This window comes from Oreochromis aureus, linkage group 9 (genome assembly GCF_013358895.1).
Source record: "Oreochromis aureus strain Israel breed Guangdong linkage group 9, ZZ_aureus, whole genome shotgun sequence".
NCBI lineage: Eukaryota > Metazoa > Chordata > Actinopteri > Cichliformes > Cichlidae > Oreochromis > Oreochromis aureus.
This window is the reverse complement of record NC_052950.1, coordinates 23,073,497-23,089,468: the sequence shown is the minus strand read 5'-3', so window position 1 is coordinate 23,089,468 and position 15,972 is coordinate 23,073,497. Positions and strand designations below refer to the sequence as shown.

General features: G+C 44.0%; 1 protein-coding gene across 1 annotated transcript in view; it reads right to left on the bottom strand.

The window, feature by feature from the left end:
* The window catches only part of gli3 (GLI family zinc finger 3), a 96,748-nt gene that overhangs the window by 74,509 nt on the left and 6,267 nt on the right, over nucleotides 1-15,972 (bottom strand). The window contains exon 2 of the mRNA XM_039617629.1: nucleotides 4,426-4,599. Coding sequence (XP_039473563.1) covers nucleotides 4,426-4,558 — 133 coding nt within the window. The 5' untranslated portion in view covers nucleotides 4,559-4,599. The remainder of the gene's footprint in view (nucleotides 1-4,425; nucleotides 4,600-15,972) is intronic.

Below are 15,972 nucleotides of genomic sequence, written 5' to 3'. Positions count from 1 at the left end.
GGATGGAAGGAGGAGGGGGTTAGTCATGAGGGAGGGAGCAAATGGAGAGGGGGGAGAAGAGGGAGGAAGAAAAGTGAAAATCCATTTTGAAACCCATTTTCAATTAGGGGTCCACAAGCTGTTATCACAGGTGTCCCAGAATGGGGGCCCGTAAGTGAAAATGTCTCCTATCCGTTTCTGAAATGAAACCTTATCTGGGAGGCACAAAGATGGCGGGGACAGCGTATCTGTAAATTACTTTCCATCCCTGCTGTTAACGGGAACTTTATTTCTGTCAGATGACATTCCCCTCTATTTACTGTTGATCATTTAAATGGCTCCCTAAAAAGAAGGAGGCCCCTCACTCTTCCTCTATCACCCGCCCCCACCCATCTCTCTGTATCATTCAACCTTCTCTGCCCATCTGAAGATTTTTTCCTTTTTTTTTCAGTGTAGTCAAGTGCTCCTTTTCTTCCTTAAACACTTTAGCCACGCTCTCCATTTGCTTGGGGATTTCTGCAGTAACCTACACGAAAGCCTAACATTTGTTGCCCTTTAAGGCTTAACTTGTTTGCCTTCTGAGACCCTCACTCTCTCACCCTTTTAAGCACGCCCATTAAAACATCCCAACTCGCCCACTTAATAACATGCTTTGCAGAGGCTCTGCAGTCGAAGCGGCGTTCACTGACAATCTTCTAAACTGAGCCCGCTTTTTCAATTCCCATCCTATTATTTACACTCGCTCCCTCTCCTTCCCCGGATCGGCAGCACTCATATCATAAAAGTCCAACCAACCAGAAACTTTTACCATTCTTTTTCTCCTTTGCAAATAACCAGTCCTTTAGCCCCCCCACCCTGTTATTTTATTTTTTTTTATTAGCAAATTATCCCATGACGACGGGATTTATCCAACCAAGGAGCATGGACATCTTTTTTTTAATCGTAGGACCTAACAAAAGAATCAAGGGACTTTGTGGTCCACCTGCCTGCTGAATGATGAGGATTGGCGGGGAGAGACCCCCGCTCCCCCCTTCACCCCCACCCCCCCCGTCATCTCCAAACCCCTCCTAAAGAGCACCAATCACAGCATTGTTGTGGCACAGTCGGCTCTTTTGAGCTGTCACTGCTAAAAGGAGGGGGCACAGAGATGAATGGTACACAGGATGAAGCCACCATTTAGCTAACCATGTGGGAACGCTCTACCAGGACTCAATAATTACTCCGGGGCCTGTTCATTCTGGACAAACCCAACTTAGGGACAAGAGAGCAAAGGAGCAAGGAATGCTTAAGTTGGGAATTATCGCTGCAGTGCACACGAAGGGAGGATTTTGGAGCTTAAGGTTATCATCACTAATAAGCTCTGATCAGATCAATACCTGCTTCCGAGCTGAATCAGAGTTACAGAAAACGGCTGTGCTTCCTGGTAGCAGAGATATCTTTGGAAACATCCGCACTAACCAGTCCACCTGCCCTCCCTAATTGTTTTCCACTTTTCACAACTTATCATAGCACGCTATTGCCAGGCGCTCCGTGGGGGTTTCTGCTGTGCTGAGATCAGGGGCCGCTACTCTGCCTGACGGGGGGAAATATTTTGCCGGGCCTTCCTAAGATGAACCAGTCACTGGGGTTCCACAGCTGCTCACAATTACCTTTTGTTTGGATGGATGCATTGGGGCAGGGGCTACGAGGGTTAAAGTTGAGGCGAGTGTAGGGTTACACCTGATAAGAGGTTATGAGTTCTGGGGCCGAATGGGGAATGTGCTGTAATTATAACCACACAAAGAATGTGTAAGCTATCTTATGATTCCAGGAGAGAGATTGGGATCTAAAAGGGACCTTTCTCTTCAGATAAGTATCATCCCTCCCCTCGTCAAGTGAGTTATGGGACTACTGTATTTTAGGGAGTGCAAAGTCGTAGCATGCCCTCTGACGTGGCAAACGGCAGATTTTTAAGACAAACCTTGAGCCGTTTACAGCTGTAATTATCAGCACATTACTAAGAAAAATCAACAATCACGGTTCCAAATTACAGCCATGCTTTTTCCGTAACAAACTTTTTCTTACTGTCCCTTTAATGAATGAAACAGAGCCAGCCATCTGGGAATGAGTAAGAGTGAGAGTGTTCCCAAGATGCTTCAGGATGCATTAGCTTACCTACTTCCTGTGATAACTTCCATATGGAGAGCAAGTCACAGCGACTTATTTACCCCTTCCTAGACTGTTTGTCTTCCGTTCACACTTGGAATGATCATGTTTGACATCAGCAGAATGAAGAGGAAGTCACAAAACACTCTATCAGGCCACCAGCTCTGCCTCCGAGAGTCAAATCTCCATACCCCCAAAAACCTTCCAAATCCTCTCACTGCTAATGAGCGCAGCTGCAGCTTAGGCCATGGTGATCTCAACTCCGATTTTGTTATGACTTTCATTTGAACAAAAGAAAAGTCTAATATTTCTACTCCAAGGCTCAGAAGTGGGAATGAAAGGCTGAATGACGACAAGCTTAATGAAGCGCAAGCACCGTGCAGCTTTTAATAGCAAGTGTTAAAGACATTGCTATGTAAACATGTCAAAGTTGCTACCAGTGAGCATTGTATTTGACTCACTGTTAGCCATGAAAATAAAGAAAGAGTTATGTGAAAAAAACAGTGGGTGTCTAAATCTTTAGATGGTCGTTTACGTCCTATAATAATCATTGGACCGCCGGTTAGTTCAGTGGCCCTACAGCTCAAACATGTTGAGTGATGGTCGCTGACACATGTAGACTGTAGATAGAAGATGGATGTAGACACCATCACGTCACCCTTTGTGGACTTTATTGTGACCTTGCAGCAGTCATTGTTGTGATTTCATGGACCAATATGTGATCATATGTCTTTGTTATTAGCTAGTACAAGCTAGCTTGTTAGCAAAGTGCATCCATTGCCTGAAAGGATGCATCACACAGAAACAGATACCTGCTAACTAATGCTGAGTTAGATACAAATAAAATACATGTATAAAAACTGGAACACTGACTACTTTGTTGGCCTGTTAGTACAAGTAGCTTCATACATGACTAGCAGACAGGTAGCCGTTACATAGTGGCCTAGCGGGAAAGTGGTGATGAAATCAAATATAGGAGTTAAAACAAAAGTCATGCAAAGGTTTTGCACCGTCAAAGGCAACTCCGGGTGCCTTTGGTTTCAGACTATAATACTGGACCTTTTTTTTCTACGAAGGTTTGAACTTTGAGAGTATTTAAACAAGAGAAAAGTGTGAAAATGTTCATGTCTGTCTGAGAAAAGTGTATAAAGTGTGTAGTGAGAGGTTTTACAGTCTTAAAACATCTATAATAATTGTAAAAAAGAAAGTTGGCTACTTCGCGGATTTCACCTATCGCGGGTTATTTTTGGAACGTAACTCCCGCGATAGACGAGGGACCACTGTATACTCCACTGTAGACTCGGACAGCTGGAGATCTGCATGTGTAGTCATTCCTGTAACACTTTGTTGAACTCCACTTCCTGAGGCGCACGCATTGTAATGTAAATTTTGCTGACAAGTCCGCATGGTCATAAAAAACAGACATCCACACAGACCCTCATGCTAACTATCTGATGATGAAATGTACATCACGCAGATCCAAGTGGATCCTATTGGATCCTAGGGAACTTGTGGATGCGGAAAGCATAATCCCGGCCTAAGTATTCGAAATGTTAGGCCGTGACACAATTAGAACCAGACCCAATGCTTGCAATACCTTTTGATACAAACATTCAGAGGTTCTTGTTTCTTTAAGTGTAGTGTATGTAATGAGGCTGCCTGTCAGCAGCAGTCCATTTTAAATATATGCACTGCCACACTATGCCTCTGACTTAAAATGACTTTTTAATAAGGAAGTTTATGTTTAAGTTCATCAATCATTTGGGGGTTTTGAGGGTTTTTTTTTGTTTTTTTACCTTTACCGGGGGCATGAAATTTATTATTGAGAACCAGATAATTCTACTGATATTGGTACCAACTACTAAATTTCTCTTTTCCCAAGTAAATATCCATATTTCTGCTGTAAAACCTGGTCTTGTAAGTCTAAGACAACTGTAACCCAGTTCCAGCTTGGAGCTGGTGGCTATTTTTGGAACTGCAGGTTTTGGCACTTACTTTTTTTTTGACTCTAGTAAAATAAAAGATGAAAATGGATAGGAAATTTTCAGTCAATGGTATGTTCATGGACACATTAGGATATCATTTGTTATCTGATCTGGTTAACCTGAATGCACTTTTTATTTTGAGTCGTCCCAGCTGAAAAAACACCTTAATATAAGATGTGTGCATTGCATTCTTTCAATTGTGGACTCTTATTACTCAAAGAGTAATCTGACTAATGGGGTGGCTTGTGGCTATATTACAAAAGATCAAAAGGTTATTGACATGAATTACTGCAGCTCAGTTAGAGGTGACTTGTACCGTTTGAGGTGGTGCTGGAGGCCACTGCTTTCTCACTGATGTCACTTCGTGCTAATGAGCCCTTGGTAGCCACGATGGTCTCCACCCTCTTCTTCTTCTCAGCTGCTGAACTGGCCTGGGACTGGGTTTCCATGACGATTGTTCATTCCTCAAGACCTCATGGAGACGGGATAACTAATAGAGAAAAAACAGAAGATAAAGCCAGTGAATGCAAAGATGAAGTATATATTTAGAAGATTAATCAGTTAGCAATAAGTTTACTTTTTCTAATGTTATCTGTAGAATGCTTCAGAAGTAAACTGTGAACCCTGTGAGGAAAACTTTAGATCCAGTCCTCCCTTTTCATGGTGCCCAGAGCACACTGAGGGTCAATCCAGGAGCTCACACTGATTTATTTTAACTCAAACCTGCTGGGCTCTGATCTGCTTGTCAGGGGCCTGATTTCCTTCCTCGCTAACTGCGGTTAAATATCCAAAACCAAAATTTAGTGTGCCCTGTTTTCAGCTGTCACGCTAAACTTCTGACTTCTTGTCAAAAATACAACAACTCTATAAACAGAGTGCGGCAGGACATCCCGACTAGGTTTTATATCTCAGAATAGAAGTAAAGGCAGCTTGTGGATATACTGATAATCCTACTCTAGCAGTCTTTCCAAAGAGAAAGGAGAAACCTTAAGGGGATACCACAGAGAGAGAAACATTCACAGTCCTGAAAAAACAAGGGTTGTTTGAAGGCCCTTTTGGGAATATCATGGTGCCGGGCAATTTTTCTTTCAAAGAATAAAGGTGGTTCAAGTTAATACTGTCTGTGGATTTAGAAGGGGTTCAGCCAACAGTCTAGCAGACATGCTGCTCAGTTCAGCACCTCAGAGGCTGTCTACAAGCTCAACTCTATCTAGGTCATGGAGGTCTCTGATTATGGAGACAACATGGTGATACACCACAACCACTCATTTACACAAAGTACAGGACAGTTTCATTTGGTCCGTTACAAAGCCTTTACTTAGACCCCGTAATTCTTGGATAATTACTGGAAATATTTAGTCTGACTGATTTTCTTTACAATAAAGAGCAGCTAATTACCCAACTGTACTATTTAATTGTCCTCCTCTCTGTAAACACGCATGGATACAAAGGCAGTAAAGTCAGCTGTAATGCAAAGAGAGTAGTGCTGCTCAAAGAAAGAGGGGGGCGAGCTGATTTTTACCAACTCCCCAAGGAAGGAAGGCAAGGGGGAAGTGGTGAGGGGTAAACTTCAGACAAACACTGTGCGCTTTGTTTGTTTTTTTCCCCACCCCCTGAAAAACCAGAGTCTGTCATCCATTCTGACCCGACAACAACATCTGTAAGCAATTGCTGGCTTACAAAAAAAAGGAGAGGAAGAAAAAACACAATGCAATTACACCCCTACCAATCAAAACAGAATTAAACAAGAGCTTGTCCTCTAATCACTCCCACATGAATACATGCGTAGCCGTCATCTCCAACCAAAGACATTTTTGTCCTACTTGAACTGATATCATCTCAAATCACTGCTGCATGTGTTTGATAGAGTGAATGCTTTCATTTCTGGGGCGGGGGTTACGCAGCCTGAGCGAGTTATAATCATTAGAGCGTGTGCAATACATGTACAGTGCTATGAAAAGGTATGTTCCTCTTTCCTGATTTCTTAATTCTTTGCATATTCGTCACACTTATGTTTCAGATCGTCAAACAACGTTTTATATTAAGTAAAGATAACTTGAGTAAAAATTCAGGTTTCAGACGATGATTTCATTTATTAAGGGAAAAACGTTATCCAAATCTAACTGGCTCTGTGTGAAAAAGTAATTGCCCCCTAAACCTAATAACTGGTTTTGCCACCCTTGGCAGCAAGAACTGCAATCAAGAATTACGTTAACTGGCAATGAGTCTTTCACATCACCGTGGAGTGATTTTGGTCCGCTCTTCTTTGTAGAATTGTTTTAATTCAGCCACATTAGAGGGTTTTGAGCATGAACAGCTCGTTTTAAGGTTGTCCCAAAGGATCTCAATCTGATTTAACTCAAACTCTCCTGAGGTCACTCCAAAACCTTCACTTTGTTCTGTATTTTTGTTTGTTTTTTTGTGATATTCAGAGATGGACTAATCCAAATGCTCTTGAGCTTCCGAGACACAAACTGCTGGCCGGAGATTCTCCGGGAGCAGAATCCATGTTTCCATCAATTACAGGAAGTCCTGAAGCAGCAAAGCAGCACCAGGCCATCACACTACCACCACCATGTTTGAGTGTTGGTGTGATAATATTTTTATTAAATGCTGTGTTAGTTTTATCCCAAATGTAATGGAATCAAAACCTTCTAACAAGTTCAGCTTTTGTCTTGTCATTCCACAGAACATTTTCACACATTTTTCTTGGAGATCACCAAGATGTTTTTGGCAGTCTTTGTGTTTGTTTTTGTTAGCAGTGGTTGTTTCTCTGGAATCTCCCATGGATGTCATTTTTTCCCAGTTTCTTTCTTATTGAATCATGAACTCTGACCTTAACTGAGAGACGTGAGGCCTGCAGTTCATTAGATGTTGTTCTTGGTTCTTTTATGACCTCCTGGTTGAGTCATCGATATTCAATTTTGGAAGGTTTCACCATTGTTTCAAGTTTTCTTCGTTTGTGAAGTATACTTGAGAGCCATGATGTTATGGTTTTTGAGATCTTTTAGCCAACTTTACTTTCTCACACAGGTTCTGTTTAAATGAGTTCTTGATCAACAGGTGTGGGGTTAATCAGGCCTGAGACTGGCTAGTGAATTTGAAGTCTTTCTTTCTAAACAATGTGGTTAATCTCACTTAATTCATGATTTAACAAAGTGAGAGAATTACTTTTTCACATAAGGTCAGGTAGGTTTGGACAGAAAAACTGTGTTTTGTATTTACTCAGGTTATCTTTGTCTAATATAAAATTTGTTTGTTGATCTGAAACATTTAAGTGTGAGAATTGTGCAAAAAAACAAAGACATCAGGAAGGGGCAAATACTTTTTGGTGGCACTGTGCATTCATATTAAGTTCGTAGGTGCCACTCATTCACTTCATCAACATTAAGTCAAGCAAGAGCACGGTGAGAAAAAACTTCACCATTGCCCCGGTGAAACTGTCATTACATCATCCGTACAGCTGAACTTGGGTAAAATCAGTGAAGGAGAAAAGAACAAGAGGAGACCTGAGCTCCCAAAAATGCTCGTGTTTCTAGCTCACAACAACATGTGTGTATTCCTATCACACCCCAGGTGAGTCAGACCAAAGCAAATGAGCTGAAAGTGCAGTAAATATGAGGTTCAGGATTGGGGATCATACTAGAAGTGGGGTAGCTGAGAAGAAAGCGGGGCATTCCACTGGTCGGCCAAATATTCACAAGTCCAAGCCACTGAAGCGTGTCTGACGGGCCTTTTGTGCTCCACAAGGCAGGCCACAGTTCCAAAGCAGCAATTAAAAGCAGGACCTTTTCACCCATAATCCCTCTGACCTGGACGCCCACACCCAGTCGTGCAGATGTTGCTGTCTGTGCCCTCATTTTTCATGTTTGCTCGTTTTTGCCCCGTCCACAAACACTCAAAATCATACCCTCATATAGACACATCAGTCTATGTTTAGAGAAACTTTACAACTTTTTTTTCCCTTAACGTAAAATGTCAAAAGAAGTTTTAATTTGCCATTTGGCCCTTTGACCCCCTCGCCAGAAATCGCGTTGCTAAATTTACACAGCGTATCACAGAGACAATCACCTGTACCTGGACTTAGAGCCCCACAGTTGTCTTCACAGATCCCTGACACATAAAGAATGACTCACAAGTAGGCACTGGATGCCGTTGTTAGTCAGAATAAATCTTAATTTCACATTAATGTTTCTGCCGTTGAAATGTCCTACACCCAATTAGAAAAAGAGGGTGTATCATTATTTGCGTTCAACTGTAATCCCTCCGCACAGAAAGGGAGGCGATTAAACAGGTTTAAAATACCACAATTCAAAGTGTTCCCTCTGAAAAAAAAGAAAAAAATCTTATTTCATAAGCACATTAAGCAAATCAATTTAACATAAATTATACGCTTCGGTGAAAAAGGCACTGAGTTGAAAGTCATCTGCAAATTGTACACATCAAAGTGAAACACTAAAATAAACTTTTGCCTTTGATAGAAAAAAAACTGTTTTCTTTCTTTCACGCAGGCTTAAACGAGCACTAATGGTATCAAAAAATCACCGAGGTTTGTTATTTAAAGCCTACAACTTCACAAGTTTAATTTTATAAAGCTGCTTTAGGTGTACCTGCATGCTCTCATCAGGAACACATTTGCAATTGCATGGTGCACACACTTAGACACGCACGCACACAATCAGAAACTGGAGGACATTTATATATAAACTCTTGAAGTGTCTTCTTAGATTTGGCAACCCCCCCCTCACAGACAGGGTACTGTATTTGTGTTCATTTCATTAGGGCGACTGTTCAGTGTCGAGGGCCCCCCGAGGGGGAGACTGGCAGCACCGCAGCATTCATCATCATTACATCAGCGACCACCGAGATCTGCTATCTTAGGCTTATCAACACTGCACAAACGCACCGCGGCGCAGCGAGTTAGAGGGGAGGGGAGAGATGGGAGATGGAGACGATTGAGGGAGATTGTGAGCAAAAGTGGGATAAGGGAGAAAATGAATGGAGAAAGGGAGGAGTGTGAGACTGAGACTATACGTGCACGTGTGTACGAGTGTTCACGTATGCATGCATGCGTCCGTGTGCACCTCACTGTGCCCCTGCGTGCCTGCACATGTTTTCCTGTATGCACAATGTGTGTTTTGCACGTCGCGCAGCTATGCCAACAATATTAAAAGCTCCTTCACAGCTGGAAGAACTAAAACACTGAGGGGCGAAGAAGAAGAGGGAGGAGGAGGAGTGTGAGCCCTTCGGCAGGATTAGCTGAATCTAGCAATAAAACAAAGTGTGCTTCCTATGGACTGCATGTGTTTGCATTGGATCAGGTCAGTGTGAGGGGATGAGATGCCTTAAGGAGACTGTAACCTTAAGGTTCTTGGTGGTGGTTAGAGGACCTATAATGGGTTCAAAACCCCTACCGAGGAGGCTCAATAGCTTCACATGCTTAGGCCTCGTGTTCAATACTGCACTTTTACAGCATGCCCTTGGCCCTGAAGGGCAAAGGGGAAGGGGCTGGGGGGGATTTGGGGGCTGTGGCTCTCATTCACCAGCAAAAACTTAACATTGTGCCCAGATGGCACTAAGTCTGGCCTACAGCTGATGGGGACCAGACTCTCAAGTAAGGGCCATTTAGCAAGAATTAGTCACACCCTGCCACACACACACACACACACACACACATATCAAATCCCAGATACACACATGCAAACTGGTTTAGTACTTGATCTTCTCACCCTTTTTGTGCAGTGTGGCATGTCTGAGTCATTAAGTTTGTTAGTCATTTACACGTTACTGTGTCACGTGTGAGTTGAGCTTTTTCTAGGTACACTGCAAAGCTTTATTGAGACTACTTATGAATGACAATTTGATGTTTTTGTACATTTTAAACATACTGATGTTCATGATTTATCTTTATTTTAAAGATACGTGGTCTTAAAAGCATCCCGTCAGCAAACAACCAGGTTTCTACCACAAGTGTATTGCACAAAAATTAGAAAATGGAAAGCCTGTTTCAAATGAAGACTGATTTTATTTGTATTTTTTTCCAAGGACAAACAGTGCAACAACACAGAGCATCAGTAGCTTTCACCACAGTTAATAAGATTATCCTCGCATGCGTCTTGGTCCCTCAGACCTCTCCACTTAAGATGCTTTGGAGGGCTGGTGAGGGACCTTGTGTGTTGCACAGCAGAATGAGCCGAGCGCATCTTACATTCCTGGGTAACAAACCCACACGATGTAATCACAACGCTTACACAACGCCTCTTTTGCGCTCGCTACCCAGTAGATAAGGGGCAAATAAAGCGAGCACCACAATGGAAGCCTTGCTCCTTTTCCCCACAGCCCCATGCTTATTAGATTGTTTATTTATATATTTTTGACTTTGCATTTGTTCATGAACCACTTGTTTCAGGGCAAGTGGGGCTGTGACAACTGAGACAATGGATAATACGGGCAGCTTTGATGCTGCGGTGGCCCAGTTATGCAGTATTGGTTTCCCTTGTTCCTACTTTATCCATTTTCTTCCCATGCTAAAACACAGAGCCTTTGTTTGATCAGACACTTTTTCTGATTCTTAAGGAGAAGGAAAAGATGCTTGTTCAGCCGATTACTGAAGCCTTTCGCAGACAATGCAAACTAATACTTCAGCAAAATATCCCAAAGGTCCTTGAAAAGAAGAGAAAATGCTAGACTTGTTTTTTTTTTACTGCACACCTTATTTTGTATCTAAAGAGTTTAGTTTTCAAACTAATTGTTGCCAACTGCAGCAGCCCGCTACACTCTTAGCTAAGTTTTCCATTCAATTAGCCCATGCACATGGCAGATATTATAAAGCACAGGAGAACGGGATCTGTATCCCGTCAGCGGGCCTCCAAACTGCAGCGAGAACAGCTCTGTGTTTGTGGAGGCATTCTTCATACATGTCATTAAAAGGCACTCTACGCTATGCCACAACCAGAGACGCAAGAACAGCATCCTTCGCCGTGCTTTCACAGCAAAAAAAAAAAAAGTAAATGTTAAACAGCGGCTGTATGTAACCCATGTGTATGTGAACACGGCACGGGAGGAAAAGAGGAGATGTTTCGAGTAGATTTGACAGTATGCGAGACCGGCTGTCTAACAGTATGTATAGAAGTGGATGCATATGTTTCTCTACATCCCTTTCAATATGCAAGCGTAATCACTGTGTGTAGAACATGAGCAAGAAAGAGGGGGTGCCCAAGGGAGGGGATGAGTGGAGGAAGTGAAATTCCTCCTCACACACATCTTTCTCTCTTCCTCTGTGCTCAGAGGAGGATCAAGCAGATGGAGGGTCCTGTGTAAGTGGAGTGGCAGCACGTATGATTTTGACAGTAGATCTTCCACTTAGCCCAGGGGACTGTAGAATACACTCCTCTTATCCTCTGCACCTCAGACAGAAGTCAAACCAGCGCTGTTTGCAGCAGCTGAACTACCGAGTGCAATCCGAAGGCTGTACAGCTACAGGTTAGAGTGTTATCGTGAAGCTGTCCTGCCCACTCGGACTTGAATTTCCTCCTCTTTTCAGTTCAGTTTTCCTCCTTTCTCATTTTGCGCACACTCCCTTTCTTTCCCTCCCTCCTTGCTTTCCTTCATTCCACTGTGTCATTGGAATAAGTGTTGAAGTGGAATGAGTCAGTGCCGCAATGTGATTAATGACGTGCTCTGGCGTCTCCGGGGCCGAACGCTAAAAACAGCCAGGGGGCAGCGTGATAATGCACAATAATAAAGCCAGCAGACAATCAGCCAGGCAAAGCAAGGCCTATTAGCTAGCCCCATCAGGACGGCTAAGTGAGAAATTAGCCCTTCCCAAGCTCCGCCGCAATTCATCAATTGCCGCGCCTGAATCCCCCCTCAAGAAGTCATAATGTTTACTTAAAGACTGGCCTCGATGCCCCAGCGGCGAGCTTTATTGGCTCTTATTAATTCCCGCCCTGGCCCTCGCGGCCATGCCATTTAAACCGAATTAAAGGGGTGAAAATTGGATGAGATGAAGTTGTCTTGGTGTTGGGCTCTCGTATGATAAAGCCGGACGTTAACGCAGGAAGACTTGAAAAAAAAAAATAAGGAGGGAGGGAGAGAGGGAGGGCAAACAAATCGGGATGTAAAGGAATGCTGAATGAGGCTGTCCAGAAATGTGCCACAGTCAGTCAAAGGAATGCATGGAGAAAAGGAGGAGCACTGCTTTAATGCTAGACTTCCTGTGTAGATGGGAAGTGATCCAAAAGGGTAGCACTGAGTCACATATTCCACAGATGGAGAAAATTATTAGGCTTTTTTTGTTTGTTTGCTTGTTTGTTTTGCATTTATCCATCACAAGTCATTAAAAAATACCTTAAAAAAGGGTCAGCACTTCAACCTTAATTCAACATGTCAGTAATAGACAGGAAAAAAGAGAGGAGGGAATGCACTCACATGTGCAGGCTTAAACGAGCAGGACTCTTAATCACGCTACCTTTGTCATTACTGATTACACCATAGTTGACAATATCTTATTAAAAAAATACCCAAGCGTGCTAAATCTGTGAGTCTAGATCCTTAAAAGTTTGCATTTCAGACTCCTTATCAGACAGGATGAGCAATATGAGTTCTCCTGATTTTTAAAAACTTTCCCAAACTTTACACACTACCCGAGTAATTAATACATCCAAAAAAAAAAAAAAAATAACCAGTGTAGTCTCTATTGTCATATATTTTTCTGACAGTTGCTGCTTGCAAAGTTTCCACCTCAGTTTTTTAAGTGCAGTTGCACTGAGCCCTGCGTTGCAGTAAGTGCAAGTATACAAGTTAAGAGTCTCATCTATGCGAGCTGTGAGTCTGTGTTGCTGGATCGGCGGCAGGTGAGGGTGTTCTATAGAGCAGTGTGGAGTATACCGCAGCGGAGGTGTGAGATCAAAGACAGCTGAAGCTCAGAGGGAGTCCCAAAGACTTCTAGCTCCCTGACGGCTCTCCCCACGGCAGCGTCGGGAGACAACTCTCTCCCTTCACTTTCATATCAGCCACAGATTCCCCACCACCACCACCACCACTACCTCTCCCTGCACTGGCTCATAGGCTCCACACATGCACACACACGCACAAACACACACACACACACAGGCAGTCTCCGAGGATTTGCTAGTGCTGCCAAACCTGTATCCCACCACCTACAGCAACACTCCTACACATGGAAGCGCGCACGCACACTGCTGTGCGTCAGAAACCCGTGCATCAAAAACACACAGGATTTTGAAACACCGAGTTCGGAAGAAACTCTCAGCCCAGTGAGAAAGACTCACGCAACTCAAATACCAAGGCAATATCACACGGCACGACGCCGGGATGAGATGCCATAAACCTAACAGTACTGCCGAGTGTTCGTGAAAATAAAACTTCCCATAAACTCCAAAGAGAGCAGGCACAAAATGGCCCCCTGAAAATCCCAGCATAGAAACCGAGGAACAAGACTTGTCGTTAGACAGACAGCCCCCCCCCCCCCCCCTCCCCCCCGGGCCTGCCGACTTGATTGTGAAGAAGCCAAACATCTGGGTGTATTTACTTGTTTCAGCTGTTAGCAACCCCACCTCAAATAAATCTGGGAGCTATAACGCCATTTCTCAGGACAGCTCCTAAACAAACACGCTCGGCTCGCTCACCGCCGCATGTTCGAGCGTCTCCAGCAGCCCGGCAAACGCAGGCAAATACATTTGCGAGGAGGAGGAGGAGGAGGAGGCCTTAATTGGAGCGTTTGACGGGCGCCTGGGGTTAATTGGGAAGCATGGAGAGCAGCTGGCTCCACCGTGGAAGTTGAGACAGGGATAATAAGTTCACCCTTTGCAGGAGAGACAGTTAGTGATGAATCAGATCAGAGGAACAGTGTACTGTAATCATCCTCACATCTCCCCTCCTCCACCTTGCACTCCTGACAAGCAGAGACAACCTGGCTCCCAGCTACGCAATCTGGCACCTATCACACAGGACTGGCAGTCGCAAGGAGGAGATCACCCAGCAATGCTTCACACACACACACACGTGTGCCCGCGCACACACACACACACACCTACTCTAACCCAGCGTTCATTCAGCTAATCACTCACACACACAATAATTCTTACCTCTAGGACACGGAACCTAGTTTATCACTTCACCGGTCGATGTATGTAAATCTCTGCAACAATGTGTGTACTAATGGCTTATTACCCTGTGTTAGCTGGTTTGCATTGATCTCTATGCCAGAGGGAGATGGAGAAACTAGAGCAGTTCGCTGCTCATATGTACCAAGCAGGACTATAATCACATTCCAGCTTGTTTCAATAAAAGACAAGCATTAACATAAAGCATCTCAAAAAACACGCTAAATAAAAAAACCCTTCACCCCCTCGCTCCGTGTGTGCAAGAAAAAAGGGGTGGGGAAAAAACTTTCCTGGATTACAGGGTAATCAGGGCCATATGGGATGGTTCTGGGTAACTCTGTGTGTCTCTCTGAAGTGCACGACTTGTGTTTGTCTCTGCACATTATGACTTTCTGAATAAGAAAACTTTTTTGATTTTTACAGAGGATGAAAATGCTCAGCGATTGCACATAAAGAAAAGTAGCAGCAGCAGATAAAGGGTTTAGCTTTAACACCAAACTCGGTTCCTTCGGCTGGGAGGGTGGCTGAGGGAGCATTTGGGGGCTGAAGGATGCCCAGGTAGAGTCATAGGCAGTAATGGGAGGAGACAGGGACTTAGGGCGCCACACAAAAGCCAGGCTTTATAAATAATTCCAAAAGCTAACAGGATCCCTTGTATGTGTGAATCTGTGAAATACATTCACACGTGAATGCACACACACCCACAGACACACACACACACACACTGCCACCAGGGGGAATAGGTTATTCACACCGCTCCACTGGGGCTGTTGAGAGTCTGACCTGTCTGGATTGGTAAATTTGACCAAATCTTTTTTGCATAGATGATGCAAAGAAGAAAATAAGTCAGGGAATAGAAAAACAGAAAGGCCCATTTTTCCAAGTCACACACACACACACACATTTACACACTCACACTCACTCATAATGCAGGGCAGCAAAGCACACCGGAGACCTGTCTTGTAAATCTCTTTGTGAAAGCAGCTTTGGGGGGTAGACAGGGGCTTACATACTGAGCCCTGAGGTAGAGCTACAGACTCCACTCCCTCTAACCCCCCCACGGTCTTTCTCCCTCTCCCACACACATACTCTGCGCTCCCATGTTCTCTCTTCCTCACTTTCCACCTACCCCACATTTCCTCCACTTTTCTTGCCCTTCTTTCACCTTTTTCACTCGTTCCCTCCCTCCTTCCCTCCCACCATTCTTCCTTCTCCCCTCTCTCCTCCCCTCTGTCCAACTCGGGCTCCAGAGCGCTGGTCCTTAGCCCCCGCAGGCTCCCGTGGCGTTGCAGTGACTAATGTCCTGCCTTTGCTCAGACAATGAGTTTGAGACTGAGCCGGGAAAGTGTTGAGGAGGGGAAAAAGACTCTTGCACCTTTGACAAATGGAACCCTTCGCACTCCCATGCCCACTGAGGGAGCTTTTACAATGTTGCGCGCCACGCTCCACGTCCTCCAAGGGACGGCTGCAACCCGCAAAGCCGCATCTGGGGGAACATAATGAATTCTTTGAGAAGTCTAACCTGGCTTTCTTCATGAATAAGATATATTTCCAAAGCATGTCGACCCCTCTTAATAAAAACACCAGTCTGGCAGGAATAGCCAAAGCCGTTTTAGGGCCCCATGTACACGTTAATATTTCTGTTTCTCGATAAATTTTCTCAGGCCTGCTTCTTTCCAGGCCTGTCACTGCACGGCCAGCCCAACAAATTCCCTGGAAAGTAGAGAGGCCACGGT